Here is a 19,454-nt window from a genome sequence, read left to right as displayed (position 1 = left end):
ACTGTTGCAAATTAGCAACTTTCTCTAATATTCCCACAAGCCCAACCTTGTCTTTTCTGTGAACGCTCCCACAGGAACAACAATCTCTCTCAGAGGCACCATTGTTTCTAGTGTTGCTACATGACAACAAAATGTTATTTCCCTGCACTGATAACCCTTAAACTAAATTGTAGTCACATACACTCTAAGAACTCTTTGTTGTATCTTGTTATTAGGGATGTCTGATCAAGGTTTTTTAGCCCCCAATCCGAGCTGAGTCATTTCATATTGATTGGTGCCGATACCGGTTGTTGAGATCGGATCGGGACATCCCTACTTGTTATATTTATGATACTTAAAGCAACCAGGTCAGGGTTCACCTGGGTAAAGGTTACATGATACAAGATTCATAATGATCAAACATAGGAAAATTAAACATTATATACAGTATGTCCAATAAGATATTTAAACATAATTATACGTATCATATTTGAATTTCCCCTTACAGCAGAGACACTGTTTGCCAGATAGCTGTAGGTGAGAGAGGACCTTCTGTGGCACTGATGAGTCACCACAGGTTTGATAATATCAATATTAAAGAAAAAACAAAACACTCTAATTAAAGGATCCCAATGGCTGCATTATCAGGTTCTACATACAACACTAAAAGCATGTTAAAGTTGTTGTTGCCTTTATTGCTGGTGTTAAAGTTTATTTGGCAGTGATCAAGGAGGTTGTGAACTGTCTGGAGCTGGTGACTTTTGGCCTCCCAAAATGTCTCACCCAGGCCCTTCCTTCCAGTCAGAGTTATGGCGCACTTGACTTAGAAGAGATTGCGTACCAATGAGAAATGGGGGGCTCTTTCTTTTGTTTCTGCACTCAAATATACGGCCTCATTTCATCGGCTTAACGACCTCATTTAAATGAGCCTAATGACTCTCACTAATGTCCGGGCATGGCCAAGAGATTGTGACTGTTCTCTCAAGCAATGTCCTCTGCATGCACATTGTATATCTCCATTATGAGGTCTGGTCTCTATGGAAAACACAACCTATTTATTGTATCCTCTCTTTGCTTAAGATTAATATTAATATAATGCAACGGCTCCTCTGTTATACATTTTACAGGTTAGAATTTCTGGGGCGTTTTAAAGAATTTATTTTACATTGTGCTTTAGTCAAATAGGTGTTTGCGCTGTATATATTTTTCATGCAACTGTTTATGACATAAATGTTGTGCTTAGTAAATGTAAAAAAAAAGTTTACTACATCCATTTCATCAGTTGTTTTTAGTGCGTTGGCTCATTTTGGTTCATTGCTTCCCAGCAGGGTAGTTTTTTGACGGCTGAATTGAGTGCTGGAAAGGTCACTAAAATGCTAAAGGCAAATATAATTTAAGTCAGTTGTTCAGAATTCACAGAGAATACATTGCAAAAGGGAAATATTAAGTCTACACTTCAAGAAGTATTAGTCCTATCAGCTGTCGCTGTGCCCCCCCCAATGTCACAGCTTGTGATGGCTTTGCTGTGTCTCTCTCGATGTACAGTCTGATAGTTTCCATTAAAGATCAGAGTGTGAAGCCAGCACTTGGCCACTCTGTTATGGATCAATTTAAATAAAGGACTATGCTTGGCGTCAACACAGATCAATATGGGGACGGGCTTCCTGATGTGGCCATAACTACCAAAGCAGGCCCATTATGTGAGGCGCTCTTGTCAAAGATGGATGTTACAGCACATACAGTCGAATATGTGACGGGAAATCAATGCTCTCTGATAGGGACTGAAACCTGACAGCTCAATAAGCTTTGGAGGGAAGATGTACCCTCTTATTCCTCTTCGTCCTCCCCTTCCCACCTCAACTGTATCCCATTCCTACAAGGGACTTAACAGCTCAACCCTGCAGACTATTTCAGATTACAAGCTCCTGTCAACAAGTGCACAGGGAACCAGTGTGCAGGGTCGTGTAAGGGAAATAGGAATCTGTGTACAGCACTTGTGCTGCCTCTGACAACAGAGGTGTCTTTAAAGCCCGCCTCCAGTGGCATCATTACCTCATTCAGATACAGTAAAGGGGCTGCGCACACTCCTGGTCAAGAAGAGGGACTTTTAGATAAAATCCCCAAAAACCTTTACTCAAAAACCAGCTGCGGGAGCTGCTGCAAAATAACTCATATTTTCAGATGTTGCAGTTCATGGAAATGTCCTTTTGGAGACACATTTGTAACATTTCCAGTTTTTCTAAAGCACTTGTTTTGAACATTTCTGTAGCCTAAAGCAAATGCAGATATCCAGCATTGTTGTATCCAAGGAACACTTTAACATATCTGGTTTTGCATTTTATTGATCAGTGGGTGTGTGATGTGTCTTCTTACATAAGTGAGAGGACAGAGAGAAAGAGACAGCTCAGGTGTTAAGCCCCACTTCTATGCTCATTGGTATTCTAGTTTTATATTTGGCTGCAGGAGCAGTTTTTAGTAACATGACTCATCCATGTAAGTGATTAATCATCTAACTCATGAATATTAATGTTGTCTGTCTGTGTCCATGTAGCAGAAACACTTTTTCATCTTTCACATTAACACATAACAAACAAGTAAATGGAAAAACAAAATTAAATAGCTTTATAAATGCCAAAGGGACTAAATATTGGCCTAAAGAAGGTATTTCAAAAATGTTTTTTCTTTTGTTTTGATTTGTCTTTGAAGTCCTAGTTTTCACAAATGTTGATGTGTGCATGTCCATGTTACCAAGATCCAAAGCAAATCTCTGGATGTCTGCCCATTTCACTGGCACTGGGAGTGATAAAATAGATACTAAGCTGTTATTCTCACTAGTTTAATGTAAAATGGGGAAGGACAAATAGATGCCAACTAGGTAGAGGAATTTCATCTTGACACATTCACTGTTTGTTTGATTTTCTACAATACTGCAGTTTGTATAACTTTAGTATATGAGTCTTCTGAAGAAAGTTTGACACCTTCAAAACAGAACACAAAGGAAATAGAGAATTTGTGTGAACTACAGCATTGACGGGCACATTGCATCGATTTTACCTCTTGAAATATGTACTTAGAGACTGAACAGAACTTTTCCAGTATTTATAAAAAGGAAAAGCATTTAAAAACACTGACTTTCTAAGCACGTAGAGGATGCAATGTTTTATATGTTTTTCAAGTCGATTTCTTTTATTCTTACAGTAGTAAAAATAGTCCAGAATCCATCCTTTTCTGTTTTTGAGGGGTATTCTGAATGATATACAAGACTTTTTCCTCAAGAATATTCATGCAGTCTTGATTTTTTTTTTTTGGTGTGGGTGTTGAGGGTTTTTTTAATACCAAATTGTGTGCCGTTTTGAAACAAAACAAGCATGGAGACATCAACCAATCTTCAAAAAGATCCTAATTTTACTTGTCAATTGTAACTTTCGACACAGGATATGGACCTTGAAATTACTTCTGCCATCTGTATAGATTAGCATTAGCATTTGAAAAACCAACAACATTAGACCAAATCAAGAAAAGCTCATTCACAGGCAGTTGAAAGGCTGCTCCAAACAGACAGAAAAGCCTTTTGCTTAAAAGATCCCCCCATAATTCAAGCCAAGGTCTGTTTATCCACCTGCCGCAGTGTAGTTCATGGCTATTTCTCAGTTTCTTTAGGAGTCTTGGGTCTCTAATGATCCCAGCGTGTCTCTCCAGTGTATATCTTACCCCAAGCAGTGCGCTGTGTGGACTCCCCCCTGTGCTTGCAGGAGCACAGAGCTGCACTGACCACTTCATCTTGTGGGATAAACCAGTCTTTCAGTCTCCTCTCAAACCCTGGGGGAGCAGTGCTGGAGCTCCAAGACTGAAACCTCAAAGGTTGGAACATTGCCACGGGTTACACATGTGGCTGCCTGTGCACTCCTTCATGTCGACTTGTCTTTTTAGCTGATAAAGTCTAAGGTAGAAGTCCATATCCCTGCTCATGTCATGCCACTTACATTAAATAGGTCTGCATTTAGAATTTGAGCATTTTTTGGTGAGACTTAAATGTCAACTATTACAGTACATTTTATTTATTTCAGCAGAAAATGCTCTGTAGTGAATAAAAGGATGCAAAAATAACAGATAATAAAAGGCTTCTAGGCACACTAGTAATTATATACCTTAGTGGAGTCATGAGGGGTTTTGATTTGACAGTGCTGTAATGCAGATTCTGCTGTACCTCACTTAATACTTCTATTTTTAGGAACCCCAATGAAAGGTGATAGGCACTCTGTAGCCAACTGGCATATTAATTTCAATGTCCAGAGTTCATCTAAGTGGAACTGATACGTTTTCTCATTGTGCTCTCATAATGTTGCAGCACTGCATCATTAATTAAGCACATTTGCAGCAAATACTGGCCATTGGCTGTGCCTGCATTTTCAGTTTAATTACTCTTACTTGTAGTCTGATTAGGGATTTTGCCCTCCAGGTGCTGAGGTGATGTAACACTGTAAAATGCTTCAGTGCGTTTTAGCAGACTAAATCCTGTGGATGGGAAGTTAAACAAAATACAGCCCTGCTTGCTTAAATACCATCTGGTTTGAAATAAACTATTTCAGAGCTCATATTTGGGCATTTTGTCAGATCAGCATGGGTGTTGGCCAGAAACCTGACTGTTCTGTTCTTGTGCTCCCTATTGACCAAAGGCTACTTCTTTGTCTGCCAGATCTCTCAGTGCCCAGCGAAAGTCCATAGGAAGCTCCATGGGATCGTAGCATCCAACTAACTGCCTGTCTGCTCTGCTAGTAGTCCAATATGTGGTATGAATTCTATGTACACATGCATCACTGAATGAATATCAAATTATGCTTGCTTCATGCTTACTTCAGACCTGCAAGTGTCCAGCTATTGTATTTCATTATATACATCAAGATATACAATGTCATTTTTTTTGCTGGACATGTGAACTCTGCTGTAATTCAACTAAACTCTACACAGTTTGGTTAAACCTCTCAACACTGTGTGACGTGTTTGTGTCTCAGGAGAAACATCCACTGCCTTCCCATCACATCCTTTTGTTCATTACTGTTTGCGATATAGTAGAGGATGTTTGCGATTAATGTGTGCAGATGTGAGGCTACAGTCAAGCAAACCGAATACAGGACTGAAGAAGACAAAATGTGAAGCAGTACTGTATTAACTGAGTTTTATAGCTTCTTCTCCCAAGTTGAAGGTAAATGTTTTCCATGAATTTGTCGAACGCAGCAGCTAATTTGTCCTGGCAGTAAGAAGTGAAAAGAGTGAAAGCTTAATTCAAAACTATTTAGCCGCTACAATAGCAACCTGATAACATAAGGCCACATACTGTACATTCTGTAATGTCAAACAAATAAATTGGACTGAAACGGAAATGTTCCTGTAAAGACAGAAACATTAACAAAACATGCTGCTGTCAAAGTTGAAGCACTGTATGTCAAAGACAAATTGAAGTGTGTATTTATGCAGTAGTAATGAAATTCTTTTGTTGAGACAATATGTCAATTTGGAATTTGAACCTCTATATAAATGTGAACCTCTGCAACAACATGCACTGCATTTTATTCCGTATTTCCAGCCTTGCCATATGGTCATCTGATTTTTGGCCTATGAGCCAAAACATCCCAGCAATTTGGCTTGCAGATTGCATGCATTGTAAAATGCATTTAAAAACTCCCCACACTGCACTCTTGGCAAACTAGATATTGTTTCCCTTCGTATTGCAATATCAATATAAATTCAATTTATTCTTTAGCGCTAAATGGCTGTTTGCCCAGTTAACACTCCTTTATTACAGCTACACACACTCACACACACAATGCCACACATTTTGTCATTTTTCCTCAGTTTTAACCACAGACAAGAGCTACACAGTCATCTCTGGGTCTCCAAGGCTGTTGCTGTGACAGGCAGTGGATATTTTGTTCCCCAAACACTCACCACGTATCAGGCAGGGTCATGGCCTGCTGGAGACCTATGTCTCTCACTGTCCTGGCCAGTGCCAACCGAGGCCAACATTGCCCATAACACGCTCCTCTGGGAGGTGTTACCATGACATAAGGAAGTCTCCACAGCTCCCATGTCCAAGAACTAGTCATCCTCTGTAAAAAAAAATAAAAATAATAAACCTTACCACTGCTGCTTTGTCCCACAGATGAAACATGTTCATGTTGTGTATCACCCCAGCCACTTTCACTGTTTCACTGTGTAAAGAAAACACAAGAAGAGGAGGTGTTGAGGTATGGTTTGGAGGACAAGTGCTGCAACCTCAGAGCACTCATGGGATATTAGGCGGGGTTTCCATCCCTGCTTTTCCACTGAAGCTTGTCGGCCTCGCCCCTGCGATCACGCCTCTCTTTTCTGGAACGTGTGCGTTGAGCCAGGAGCTTTGCCGAGCTGTCGGGAGTGTCTTAGCTGGAATTTCAGTGGAAGTGAAGTCCGTTCCCCTTCAGTCGTTTGGCCCGGGGCTTGAAATTATAGAGTCTGTATCCATAGCCCTTTCTGTGGTGCATCAATAGCATATATACCCAACAGGCGCTTGTGTTGTGTGTTTTCATTATGTTTGTCTGTCGTGCTGCCGGGGTCAGTGTTAAATGTTGGCACCCGGAGGGATCAGCTTTGTTTGGAGTTTCAAGTTTTAGTGCACAAGCTGCCAGTCATGAACAGTCAACCACATGTAATGGCTGACATTTTTCTTGTATTAAGTGTCTCGATGCAGATGGTGACTACAGATAGGATGTGTTTTAAAACTGCTGTATTTCTTTAAGAAAGAGGCAGATGTTGTAAACAGTGGCAAGCATTGTTCAGCAGACTCATAATGAATAAAATAAACTAAATCACCGTAAACATTGTTTTAAAATTTGAGTCTAACAACGGAACTGTTTGGCTGTTAGAAAACATTTAGCAGCCAATTTTCTTCCTCCTTAATATCCGTTTATTTTGACTGAATTCTTCTGAATTCTTTGTTCCTTCTCATTATGACAATAATAGTGAGAAAACACAAGGTTATGCACCAATTATGTAATGCAAGTATTGGTCCAAAATAATTGTGCAGTTTTTGCCATTGGAGCCATGTTATGAGAGGGATGTGATAAGAACTGTGCTACAGATTTTTATCTATAGTAATTTCTCTGACTGTTAAGAAGTGTCAGTTAAGATATTAGCATCTCCAATTCTCAGTAAGGTCTTTAAATCTACGCGAGATTTGCTTTTTAAAAAACAAAAAAACAAAATGAAGCATTTTATACCTTCCACGATGTCTAGTCGCTGTTATCAGTTCACATTTTTTAGTGTGATACAATGGATCATTTGAAGTAAAAAGAAACATTACCTCAATTACCTCTGTCTATTCAGTATGCAGCCATCATACTGAATACGCACCTTCTCTGTCTGTGGTACCACGCTGTTCTGCATGTTGTAGCACCACTCCATTTTAAGATGGCTGCCAAAAATGGCGCAGTAGTCTCTTTGTATACTCGTGAGATGCGCTGCTATGTTCCAGTCTAATAGATTGGACACAGTTGCCCCATGGTTCGGCTCCAGCGTTCAGCACCATTATGACGGAAGCCCAGAACAAATCCACTGCACATTTAGGTGTCAGCGCGTTGTCATGGAAAAGAGATACCTCTATACAGTAAGTGAATAACGTTCAAAAGGAAATGAGTCGCACGCTTTTGTGCACTCATGGTCAGTTTTGGACCACACTTGGTTGGAGCTTTCGGACGGAGCAGGAGGAGTAAAAGGAGTTTTTTTTTTTCCCTCTCCATTTTAGAAAAACTGAAAATGATCTGTCAAAGGCAATGATACAAGGCTATGTGATGGATGGGTTTGTCTTACTCTGCTTCTCAATCTTTCACTCCCTCCTTCGCTGTCGTTCTTTCTGCTTCTTTTCTCTGAGGAAAGCCATTATTTCCATCACCCTCCACATTTCAGCCAAATTCGCTGTATCTGTCCGTGCCTGGCCAAAGGGAAGAAAAAGCCATTCTGTCGGAGTTAAATTTCATTTCCTTGCCCACACATACAGTTTTTTTATGATTTGTTCGTGGTGTGGAATTACAATGTGACATTATTTTACGGGTTGCACACGATATAGCAAGGCACAGCAGTGACCGCTGTTATTGAAATTTTGATTAGAATTAAATTTGTGTACATGCATCTCCCCAGAGATAGCCAGCTGATTGTGGAGGTGTATTTTCTCGGATGCATTTAAATTAAACCATAATGGCAGCTCCATACTGGACCACCAGAAATCCAGGAGCATTTCCTGAATCCTTTTGGAATAGATTAACTGATAAAGCAATCATGATAACAACTGCACATTAACAGACCTGATTACCATGCCAGCTGAGTGATATCACACAACAGTGAACCTCCTCCTCGCCTGCGGTCTGTTATTTTCCTCTTGTGTGTAAAGAGCTTTGCCACCAGAGGAACACTGAACCTTAAAAGGTAGAACATAATCAACCGGTGTAGCACTGGCCTGCACCCTGCACACTGCTATCTCATTGTGTCTGGCAGTTGTGCTAATGACATTTCATGAGATTAGCTTTTTACTGTGGTATTGTTACTGACCTGCTACGTGTGTGTTTGTGTAAGCGCCTTTCTCCATTTAAGGCCCAACCCCTCCCTCAACCATCCCCTCTCTTTTTTTTCTTCTTCTTCAAAACCAGCTTTGCTCTTACAACAGCACACCTTTTTTTTCATCCAGACCTGTTATTAAATCTCATAGCAGTTAGTTGATTTGATCAGTGTGTGCTGTAACGTTGTTTACCCCAATGGGACCTGGGTGTTATAGACATACTCATCTCTCTCTCTCTCGCTCTCTCGCTCTCTCACTCTCTCTTGCTATTTCTCCCCGAGTCGAGCAATAAAGTAATTTCTCTCGGGAAACTAAAGCCATCTCTTAACTGGATGGGAGCACTATATGTTGAGGCTTAGGTATACCGGCCCATACCACAAGCACAATAGGTACCAAGAGCTGGAGCTTATACAGAATGTTCATGGTGGTAGTTTTCTGTGGAAGCCCGGTGTCCTACCTACCCCGTGTTATTACAGGATTGAACTGGTGCAATACCTCACTCAAACAAATGCTGGCTCGAACGAAATGCAAAGGCAAACATAAAGCCATGAGCAAACGCTTTCTGTTTATTTGGAGGTGGATGTTGTGGATGAGTCAAAAACAATCAAAGCCCAGAGCCCTGGTTTTACCACAAGGCCCCTTTTATATGTGCCCACAGCAGATGGTGGCCAGTGGCAAGAGGTTCTGGTAGGCACATTAATGCTGCCTACTATTGTGAGATAGTAGAGCGCGCATGATGACAGATGTCAGTGTTTGCCATGTCCAAGAAAATACCTGATATGCCAGCCAGAATCAGACTGCTGTCTCCGCTGCCCGGACGGAGGAGGACAAGTATATATTTAGGCCTGATGCATCTTGATTTTATCTGCCTCTCTTCAATACACCGATTCTGACATGTCTGCAACATTCAGTTCAGTTTGAGGATGGGTGAAGATCCTTCTAGCTTTTGCTGTGCATGCATGTGTGTTCTCATGTGTATCTGCGTGTGTGATTGTGCAGGAGGGGCAGATGGATTGCTACTTCAAATTCTGAGGAAGGCTTTACAGGGCAATTCGGATGAAAATGGACAGGCAACCTTATTTATTTATTTTAAATGTTAAATATATAACATTACTGCAATTTTTGATAACAAAAGGGTCAAGCAAGTTGCAAAAATAAAATGCTGCTTAAGTCTACTTGACTGACCTTATGTTTTGTGCTTGACCTGAAACAATCAATTAATCTATTAGATGTTTTTAGTAATTTTTAATGGAAAAATGTCAGAAATAATTTGCTTATTTCAGACTCTCTGCATTTGATCTATGCAGATGTATACTAAATATTTTTGGTGTAGAATTGTAAGCATTGTAAATAAGTCATTTTTGTCTTTGGGAACTTTTAATCTATTTTCGGACATTTTATATACCACAATTAACTGACAAAGTATTTAACAGATTAATGTATAATGAAAATTCTGCACATAATTGCTTGTGTGCGGACATAAAACTCAAAGTTCAGCTGGTTAAGAAGAACATCTTTCATGTGTACAGGCAGTTATATACAGTATGCATAAGTATGCATGTGTGCTCAAACATGACTGCACCTTTGTGTGCATCTGTGTTTAAGTGCTACATTCCACATTTACAGTATGTGGTCCATATGCACGGATGTTACCTACGGTACAAAATAACCCCTCCCCAGCCAGCTTGACGACAAACACAGAATGGCTTGGCACGACTCAAAAATTATTTATCTGGCTCCCCTCCTGTACTCCAGCATGGTTTTTTGTCGAGTCAGAGGAAACCATCTGCTGCCCAGTGATAATGGGCGGCCAGGGAGGAGGGGGCTGGAAATAGGGAGAGCAAATAAAATTGAGAGAAAATGGCAGGCGCTGTCCCAGAACCTGCAGTACCTTCCTGCCTACCTGCAGCAAGTCTACCGTCTTAATAAACATCCCGTCTGATATCTCCTGGCTTCTCTGTGTGTGTGTGTGAGCGCGCGCGCACATGTATTTTCACCTGCTGTGTGTGTGCATACATGCTTGTGTTTTCCTCTGTGTGCGTGTGTGTGTGTATTTCCTATCTAACCTTGATCATTTTCAAGTCAGGATTGTTCCTGAGCCTAGCTGATATACTGTCAATGCGATGGCGCTGACTAAGAACCTTTTTTTTTTCTGGTGCTCTAAAACTGTGACAGATGGATTGCCTTTCAGCAGAAGAGATTTTTCCTGTTTTTTTTTCTCCTCTGTTTTGGGTAAATGGGTGGGAGTATTAATGAGAGAATATTATGAGGCAGGTGCAGGGCTAAAGAAAAGTAAGAGAGTCAATGCTGCGAGTTAATGAGGAGTTGCCTGTATAGAGTGGAAGGTAAAGCATGGCTGGAGAGGAATACAGTAAAGCACACAGAGCAGAGAAGGAAAAACGCTCATTAAAACAAATAGTGGGCTATAGAAAGCAACTCCTCACCTTGAAAATGGTCAGAATTTTCCCTCCCTAAGTCTCCAGGGCTCTCAGATGAAATTGAGCGCTTAGGGCATTCTCTGAGTAAACCATTTCAGTTTTCTCTTGTCTGAAGTCGACAGGTTGAGCTGGACAAAAAGACCTGACAGCCTGTCTCCCCCCTAAACCGAGCTTCATTCTCTCACTCCATCACTCTGTTTTCTACTTTGCCTTCAGATGTTTCCCTTCGCTGTTTTTTTTCTCTTTTGCCCCCAGCACTTACTAACTGTCAGATAACTTTCAGTATGGATTTATCAAGTAAGTGACACTCATTGAACTTGTCTGCCATTGTGAAGTTGTTTATTACAGAGCAGATGTTGTGCTGCATCGATACCATGTAATGTCTTCAAGTGTTTAAGGCCCTATAAAACTGTGATAAATCCATCTTAAAGCAGGGAGGGTGAATTTCCTGAAATGGGATTGATCCGAGATGTAAAGCTACATATTCATTCACTGTGAACCACACGGTTTGGACTGCATTTTTGTCGCCATGCGGTCAGCCCCGCGTTTTGTCAGGGTTTGTCGACACAGCTGTTGGAATGCATGATGGCATGCTTGATGAAGTGGACGCCGGGTCAGGGAGGATAATGGAATTGAGGGATGGAGGGAGGGATGGAGGGGATCAGCCAGGAAAGGACACAGGAGGGGCCTGGTGACCAGGTCTTTTCTATTAACTCAGGAGGCTGGCTGGGGCGAGCAGGGGAATCAGGCTTGGCTCTGCCCTCTCCCTGCCTGGTTGTCAGACCAAGCATCCAAACTGCAGATAGGGACAGGCGAATATTGCTCAGGGGTCCAGTGGTGATTGACCCTGTGTTTTCATCAGCTTGGGCTTGCCTGATAACATTTCTTACTCCCCTACCAGAGCAAAATATTAGAGATGTGGGTGCAAAGAGAGGCTCAGGGAATTCTTAGTTTGGTTTGGTGAAGTTGCATTGGTTTTACCTCCGTACACACATTGTCACCAAGCTTTTCATTCTCTTTTTTGAAATTACATTTTTCTTTTCTGTCATCCCTGCAAAAGGATTTCTCTCTATTTACTCTATTTGTCGTATTTGTGTTCAGAATTCTATTATCTCACTTGACTGAACACAATGTTTAATTCATTGCAAAATTAAGATATACACAGTCTCAGGGGGAATAATCTGAATTTGGATGTAGCCCACACTACAAAGTTAATTGTTATTAGTATATAAAAAGAGAAATATTGGTCTTTCTGCAAAGACACTTAAGGCTGTGAACAAGATTTTTATTTCCCTTGTTCCCATTATATATAGGCTGTAATCAGTACTCACTCACTCCTAATTGTATGCCATACTTCATCATCACAGCTCACTTCAAGACCTTAAAAAAACAGTCGGATGGCTATGATTTCTTTAATTTTTCATTCAAGCTATACAATGAAATATTGTATTTAAACCATAGTTTTTGATAAAATTGATTTCAGGGTCATTTACAGACAAGCTACGCAGTATGGGATCTAAAGATAAGGGGGTGTGGAGTGGTTTGGTTGTAATACTCGCTCAATTCTTTCGTTTTATTTTTATTTTCATATGATGCTCTAATCAGTGATGTTGTTTTTCATTGCTGTGCTGCAGGTCTCCGGTCTGTCTCCTGGAGACAGTCAGACCCCAGGACTGCTGCTGGCTCCAGGGGTGAGGTGGGGACAGACGCCCATCAACCAGCTTACACCCTGGGATACAGATGAGCCCCCTGCCAAGCAACATCGAGACAGTGAGCCCACCGGTAATGAATTACACACACACACATAGCATACAGGCTGAAAGACACATTCACACAGTGAGTTTACAGTAATGTAATCTTTACATCATCGATACACCCGCACACAGCAGATGTATGCATGTAAGCAGTTCGCACACTTCCACATACACTTATGTGCTACACCCCAGACGGTTCTGGCCAGCTCCACTTGCATCCAATGCTAATGAGACATCTTGGCTGCCTTGCCCTACATAAAATACATGCTTGCCTCCACAACATGCATACTCTACATACACAATCATGCATATTTAACAACCACAAAAAACATCTTTACATAAACCAGCTTAATTATGCATGTTATTATACAAATGTTAATATGATATCAAGAAGTTAAAAAAAGCTAGAAAAGTCCATATTGTAGCTTCACAAGCCTTCTAGTCCCCCACCACTTTCACTCTGCTTTCATTTTATTGTCCTTGTTAATGTTATTGTGTCACTAACTGAAGCTGATTTAGTCTAAATTAAACCGATGTATTGAGACTCTAAAAGTCCTCCAAATGATCTCCACCAGGTCTAATTTAGATGTCGACCTTATTCTATTCATGCCCCTTTAAAACCGCAATAGTGGCATCGCAGCACAGTGCGCAGTCTCGACATTAACGAGTTAAGCCAGCGTTGAAGTTTTTTACTCTTATTGTAATGAACTCGCCCAGAATGGCTCTGCCCTAGAGCAGTTAATTTCCTTCCATTGCTCTGCTGGCCTCTGCCTCCTGCTCATCATGTCTCATTTAAGAATAATACTGGCACAGAGTTCTAGTGGAAATTCCAGCTCAACAAATTCAGATTGTAGACAGCTGCTCGACTGTGGTAGCAAAGCGTCATGCACTGAACATGGTTCAGCCCCTGCTACTGCCTGTACAACTCGCCTCCTAATATAAATTCACATATATTACATGTAGATTGGTTCATGCATTAATTATTAAACAGTTTGATCAGCTACCCAAGAGGAATGTTTCTGTAGCAGAAACCATTCGAGGTGCTCTCATGATGAAAGGATGCAGTTTGGATGTTTCTGCCTCTTGCGGTGCTCTGCCCCCCCACCCCCATGCTGTGTGGCCACAGCCTCCAGCTGTGCATTGAGGGTCTAACTGAACTGACCATGGCTCCGGAGATCTTATTATTGTGTGAATGAGGCTTTACTCAACCCCCTCCCACCACCGCAGCTCCCACGCCCACACTACAGCTTGGAGTAAAGCGTGAGGAGAGTGAGATGTCACCGACCTAGCACGCTGTCGCATATGACACTCAAATCCGAGCATAGTGTTGCATATTGATTCGCATGTGTGCGCTATTCCAAACTGTGACTGGCGTTTGCAATGAAGCCAGCTCCTCTCCACACTTCACTGAACTGTGTTGCCAGAAAGTTCTCTGCCAACTGTGCCAGAATTAATCAACAGTTTCTTTCAACAGAAACTTTACTGTTGTGTCTGTTAAAGAAAGTTGGTCTTTGAAAAATAAAGTTTTGTTTCAACTTCAGTTGCTTTGGATGAATATAGTTCTTTTTTGATGCATTGCTTATGCCAGATTAGTTGCGTATATATCAAATTATTATATTAGTACAGTATAGTATATTGCAACAATTCAAGAAGCAATTCAAAGTGCTTTACATGCTAATGAACTAATGTGCTAATGAACTCTGGAAAGAGATACTGTACAGGGTCTGTTTTTCACAATCGTTATAAGCATTCATTCATTCCTCTGTCGGTCAAATGTATTAATGAGCAAATCTTAGAGTATAGACAGAGGAGATAACATGTAAAGTGAGAGGTGTTGTTGCTTGTAATTTATGTATGAAGATGTGTATGTTGTGAGAAGTATGCCTTCTTTGTAAGTTTTCAACTCTGAATGATTTTCTGACAAATGTTTGTTTTATTTTAATTACATTTTAGTTTTATCCTAGGATAATGTTTGCACATGTGTTTATATTTAATGTGGATTTACTGTAATGTCTGGGCTAAAGCAGCAGTAATCCCAGACAATTTATTTGTATGGGAGACAATAAAGTAACCTTAACCTTGGCCTATACATAAAACATAAAAAGCATCAAGACAAAATGGAAAAAGAACATAAGGCAAAATAAAAAGACATTTAAATACCAATAAAAGAGATAAGTATAAAATAAAATAGAATAATACAGGAGAGTAAAAGTTCCAGTGCAGTGTAAGATACTAATCAATAGCCTCAAATTTGGTATCAGTGCTATCACTCCATTAAAACCTTGAAACTTTTTAAGATGTGGAATTATTATACTAACCCATTTGATAAGAATCCTTTTATCCTTTTGAGATACAAAAGAAGGGAAATTAAATACAGTGTTGGTGCCGATTAGCTCAATGACATGTGAATTATGAACAGAACCGGCCTCTCCTCTGGAGTCTTATATTCTCACCCTCTTCTCTTTCTTTCTTTCTTCTTCCATCTCTCTCTGCCCAGACTATTATATCAGCAGGCCTAGTATCATGAATAATTTGGGCTTCTTTTTTCTTTTCTTTAGTTTTTTTGCATGCTGTGATTTAGCCTTTGGCCCCTTGGCAGACTGGTCGGCTATTTTTGGAGCTTAGACCATGGCAGGAGGAGCTAGAGATGAGGGAGTGGGAGCGAATGGGTGAGGGAGGGAGGAAGGCAGCGTTCAAGCCCAATATGGCTGCGTCTTCCCAGCACAGCCATAGCATCCATAGCGCCTCAGGGTAGAGAAATGATTGGCTCCCACTGTCTGGGTAAACACAGACTCCTACACAGATAATAGTGCCGACTGCCGCATGCACTGAGCATGTATGCTTTCACATTCAGAAAAGTATTTGTTCATCTTGTAGCAAAATAAATCTCTTAATCTTATTATAGTGTTGATCTTGGGCACAGATCTGTACATTGCTTTATATATTTTGTGTTTGATATCAAGTCTCAAGTCAAAAACAAACTTGGACTGAAGCAGAGCGGCACACTCACAGTTATGGTGTGGAGAGGAACATATTCAAGCTGGAATCTGTCCTCTCATGTTTTTCTGTCTCTATTTGATCATCTAATGAAAGACTTAAAATCAGCACTTTGCCCTTGTTTCCGGCTTTGCCTCTGGATTACCAAAACACCGCAAATCAGTTTGCAGTATAGAAATTAAAAGTGGTTATGGTATAAAAGCTGGATATACAATTGATCAATATCTTATCTGTTATGTCTGTAGGTCCGACCTGGGCTGCACCAGTAGCAGCGGTGAGCCAACCCAGCCTCTTGCCCCACACCTATGGCCTACCCCAGCCGCCCTCCTACAGCCACAGCGTGACTGCACAGTCACCCATCATTGGAGTAACCCCATCCATCCAGACACCAATACCCCCGCAGCACCCTCTCATGACCGCCCACTTCCAGCTAACGCCACAGTCGACCCAGCAGCCGCCCTCTATGGTGCTGAGCATGCCCAACCAGCCTCCGTACCCTTCTGCTCAGCCCACAGTTGCACCATCCGCCCTCACTGCCCAGGCCAACCAGGTGATTCATCCAAACCCTCACAGCGTGATGGGCAATGGCCACTTAACATCTCACCCCGGCCTCATCCAGCACCCCGCTCTGCCTCTTACCAATGGACAGGCGGCGGCAGCAGCAGCAGCAGCGCAGGGCCAGCCCACAGCAGCAGACAATCAGGATGGTCCTAATGGGCTGCAAATGCTGCGGACAGTCGGGATGGGGAAGTACGAGTTCAGTGACCCAGGACACCCTAAAGGTAAGCACAGACAGCCTCTGCTGATGTACTCTGCACAGGCAGACTTCAGGTTTTTTTAGAATCACTCTCTTCCAGATATGGAACCTGTCACGAATAACTTTGAAAGGCTAAATCAAAGCAGATCTGTTCAGCTGGCAACATAAGCTCAGAAGTGAATTCAAGCCAGGGAGGTGTTAGGTATTAAATCAATGTACTCTTAGCTCTCTATTCCTCGTGACCTCCCCTTATGTGGGGCCGTGCTGGAATGAAACGCACAGGCCTCTGCCCTCTGTCTGTATACCAGAGCAGTATCGGATGCCAACAGTCATAAACAAGGCTGCAAACACTCAAGCAAGGGGTTGTTAAAATACAACTTGCAACCAGAGCCAATTCACTTCAAAGCTGCTCCAAGGTCGCAGAGAATGGAGGTGCACCTAAAGCAGCAGTGAGATGGCTGCATCTAAAATCCTGTAATACTGCCTATGGTGGATACTTTGGAAAGAGAAACATGTTGTACTGATCTCAAACTACTATACAACAGCATCTCTACCGTTGTGCTCTGAAATTGGTTAAAAGTGTGTCAAGTTAATCTTTTCACCGCTGTTAGTTTCAATACTCACAAGGCCTACTAAACATAAGGCAGGAAGAGCTTTCAGTCCCTGCCCTCGCATCTCTCTCGAAATCGTTTGAAGCCTTGTTGACTTGTGCTGTGTTTGTGAAGGTGCTTCACAGCTCCGACTCATGCCTGAGTCTGCAAGCCGTAAATTGGTGTTTGGTTTAACCTTGGAGTTTATGACGCAGGGCGCTAGAAACAGATGTTCGCAATTCCCCGACCAATTTTCACATTTAATGAAGCTTTTAATTTAGGTTTAGATTGTTTTCTTTTTCCTGACTCATTTTGATCAATAAAATGTGTGCAAATGAACTTGTAGATTGCAAAAAAGCAATTATTCTGGAGGCCGCCTGCGATACATTGAAATGAGACTGCAGGTAGAATTGGAAATGGATAATCAGACAGGCTCGGCGGCTTAGTCCGGTCTCTATTGAATGAGAGCTTCTTAGCTTCTGTGTTGAATAGACTGTCGCGATCCATTAACCATGTACATGTCAACATTTATTGACCTTCTAAAAGGCCAAAGAAGCTAGAGTTTAATTGGAATTACAGTATCTATATAGCTGCATTTTATATTGAAGGAAAACACTAGGATTACTGGAAACCAGCAATGGAAACATTGTTGCTGTGACTCATGTTAAGATAAAGTCAATATATTCAGGTTGTATAGACACGGTTTGTCAGCTACTGTATTTCAAATGCCAAATGTAATACGTCCCTGTGTCAATTTATAGACATTATACACAGCTGAAATCTTGTCTAGGCCCTTATGAAGGTCAAACTGCAAATGGAGGCACTTGAATATCACATCTCCTCCTCCATTTTAGCTGTTTTTCATCCCTGCTTGGCATTGAATAGACATTAGTACAGTAAGCATTTCATTAGGATCACGTCACAAGGACAGTGGATATAGGTAAAATGAGGTGCACCAGTAAATTAGTGGCCATGATGCCCTCTTCAGCCGCCTCCTCAGTGGTGAGGCAGACCTCTCCACTGACAGAAATACTTAACTTTGCCGCTGTAATCACCGCGATATCACCCTGACCGGCCTGCCCCTCACTCTCTACCCACTGCTGTTGTTCTGTCTGTGCTTTTCTGTCTTTCTGATTATCTCTCTCTGTCACTTCCCGTCTCTTTTCTTGCTACCTCGCCCTTCCTTCCGCTGTCTCACTTGGTCCGATAGGTAACAAATCCCAAGTCCCCGCAGTTCTCACAAATTCTCTTTTTAATCAATTAACACTGCATATCAATATGGCAAGGATACCTACTGTCCTGCTGTAGCGGCATAGTGGTAAAATATGGAGGCTCAGCTCTTGCAACCTGGCCATTCTGGCTCGCTTCCGTTACAGTTATCTTGGCCGTGCTGTTGCCACTCTGCTTCGACAAAAACCAAAATAAAAGTAGTTTGTGAAGCGAAAGGAATGCAGCGAAAGGTTAGAGTTCAGTGTTTCTACAGCCCCCTAATGGCTGAGTTGAGGATAAGAGGGTTGGCAAATCTGATCCCAGGGCAGAGATTGTGGGTTACACATACTGTATCTGGCATGAAACTAAATGAAGTCAATACAGAAAGACAGGCATGCTATATTTCTTGTTCTGTTTACCTCTCTCTCTCCTCCCTCTCCTCTTGTCTTCCTCATCAGTGGTTTAGGGTGTTTTTCATACACACCAGTTTTCACAGCACACACTATCACACAGCACACACAACAACACACACACACACACAGGCTTTATTTTATCCTCAAGAAAATTTATATTGTTAAAGTGCAATAAAAACCCTCATGCACACCCACAAGCTAGATACCAATTCACTCAGACAGGGTGAACCTAGTCAGAGCTTCTGGGGTAAAAGCCAAAAAAGAGAATAAATGAGGTGCCCAAACTCATGCTGTGCCACTGACTGACATGTGGAAGACGCTGCTTGAATAGCTGATGAATTATCATCCTGACAGAGGTTAAAAAAAAAAGAAAGAAACATATATCAAGCAAATTTAGGCTTTAACTTTAGTGAATGTGCTCACTATTCTGGTGTTCATTTAAAAGTGTAATGCACTGTTTACTCGCTACGGCCAAATCCTGGTCATGCATCTCACATCAGAGGGTTTTGCGAAGTGATTATTGGACAAACAGTTTAAATACTAAAGCCACTACTTATGTGATTGTGTTGCTGCATTAAAAAAAAGCTTTAGCCTCTAGACACAATGCTAGTAAGCGCTGATGTGCAGAGGAGGTTTTGTGGCTTTTTGATGGCAAAGGCCTGGATCTTGGAGGAGCTGACAGAGCTCTTCCTCCTTAATCCAGCTGCACAACAGGCAGCTGTGTGTGTGTGTG

At 41.5% G+C, this 19,454-nt stretch overlaps 1 protein-coding gene across 2 annotated transcripts in view; it reads left to right on the top strand.

Annotated features, from left to right (window-relative positions):
- Nucleotides 1-19,454, top strand: part of LOC118340742 (kelch-like protein 29) — a 194,566-nt gene that overhangs the window by 86,829 nt on the left and 88,283 nt on the right. For both annotated transcript variants that reach the window (XM_035678867.1, XM_035678868.1), the window contains exons 4-5: nt 12,636-12,783; nt 15,998-16,534. In XM_035678867.1, the coding sequence (XP_035534760.1) occupies nt 12,636-12,783; nt 15,998-16,534 (685 nt within the window). The remainder of the gene's footprint in view (nt 1-12,635; nt 12,784-15,997; nt 16,535-19,454) is intronic.

The sequence above is a fragment of the Morone saxatilis genome, unplaced genomic scaffold, assembly GCF_004916995.1.
Source record: "Morone saxatilis isolate NCDOM2014 unplaced genomic scaffold, NCSU_SB_2.0 Contig7, whole genome shotgun sequence".
Classification (NCBI taxonomy): Eukaryota; Metazoa; Chordata; class Actinopteri; family Moronidae; genus Morone; species Morone saxatilis.
The sequence above is the reverse complement of the archived record's forward strand: the minus strand, read 5'-3'. Positions and strand labels throughout refer to the sequence as shown.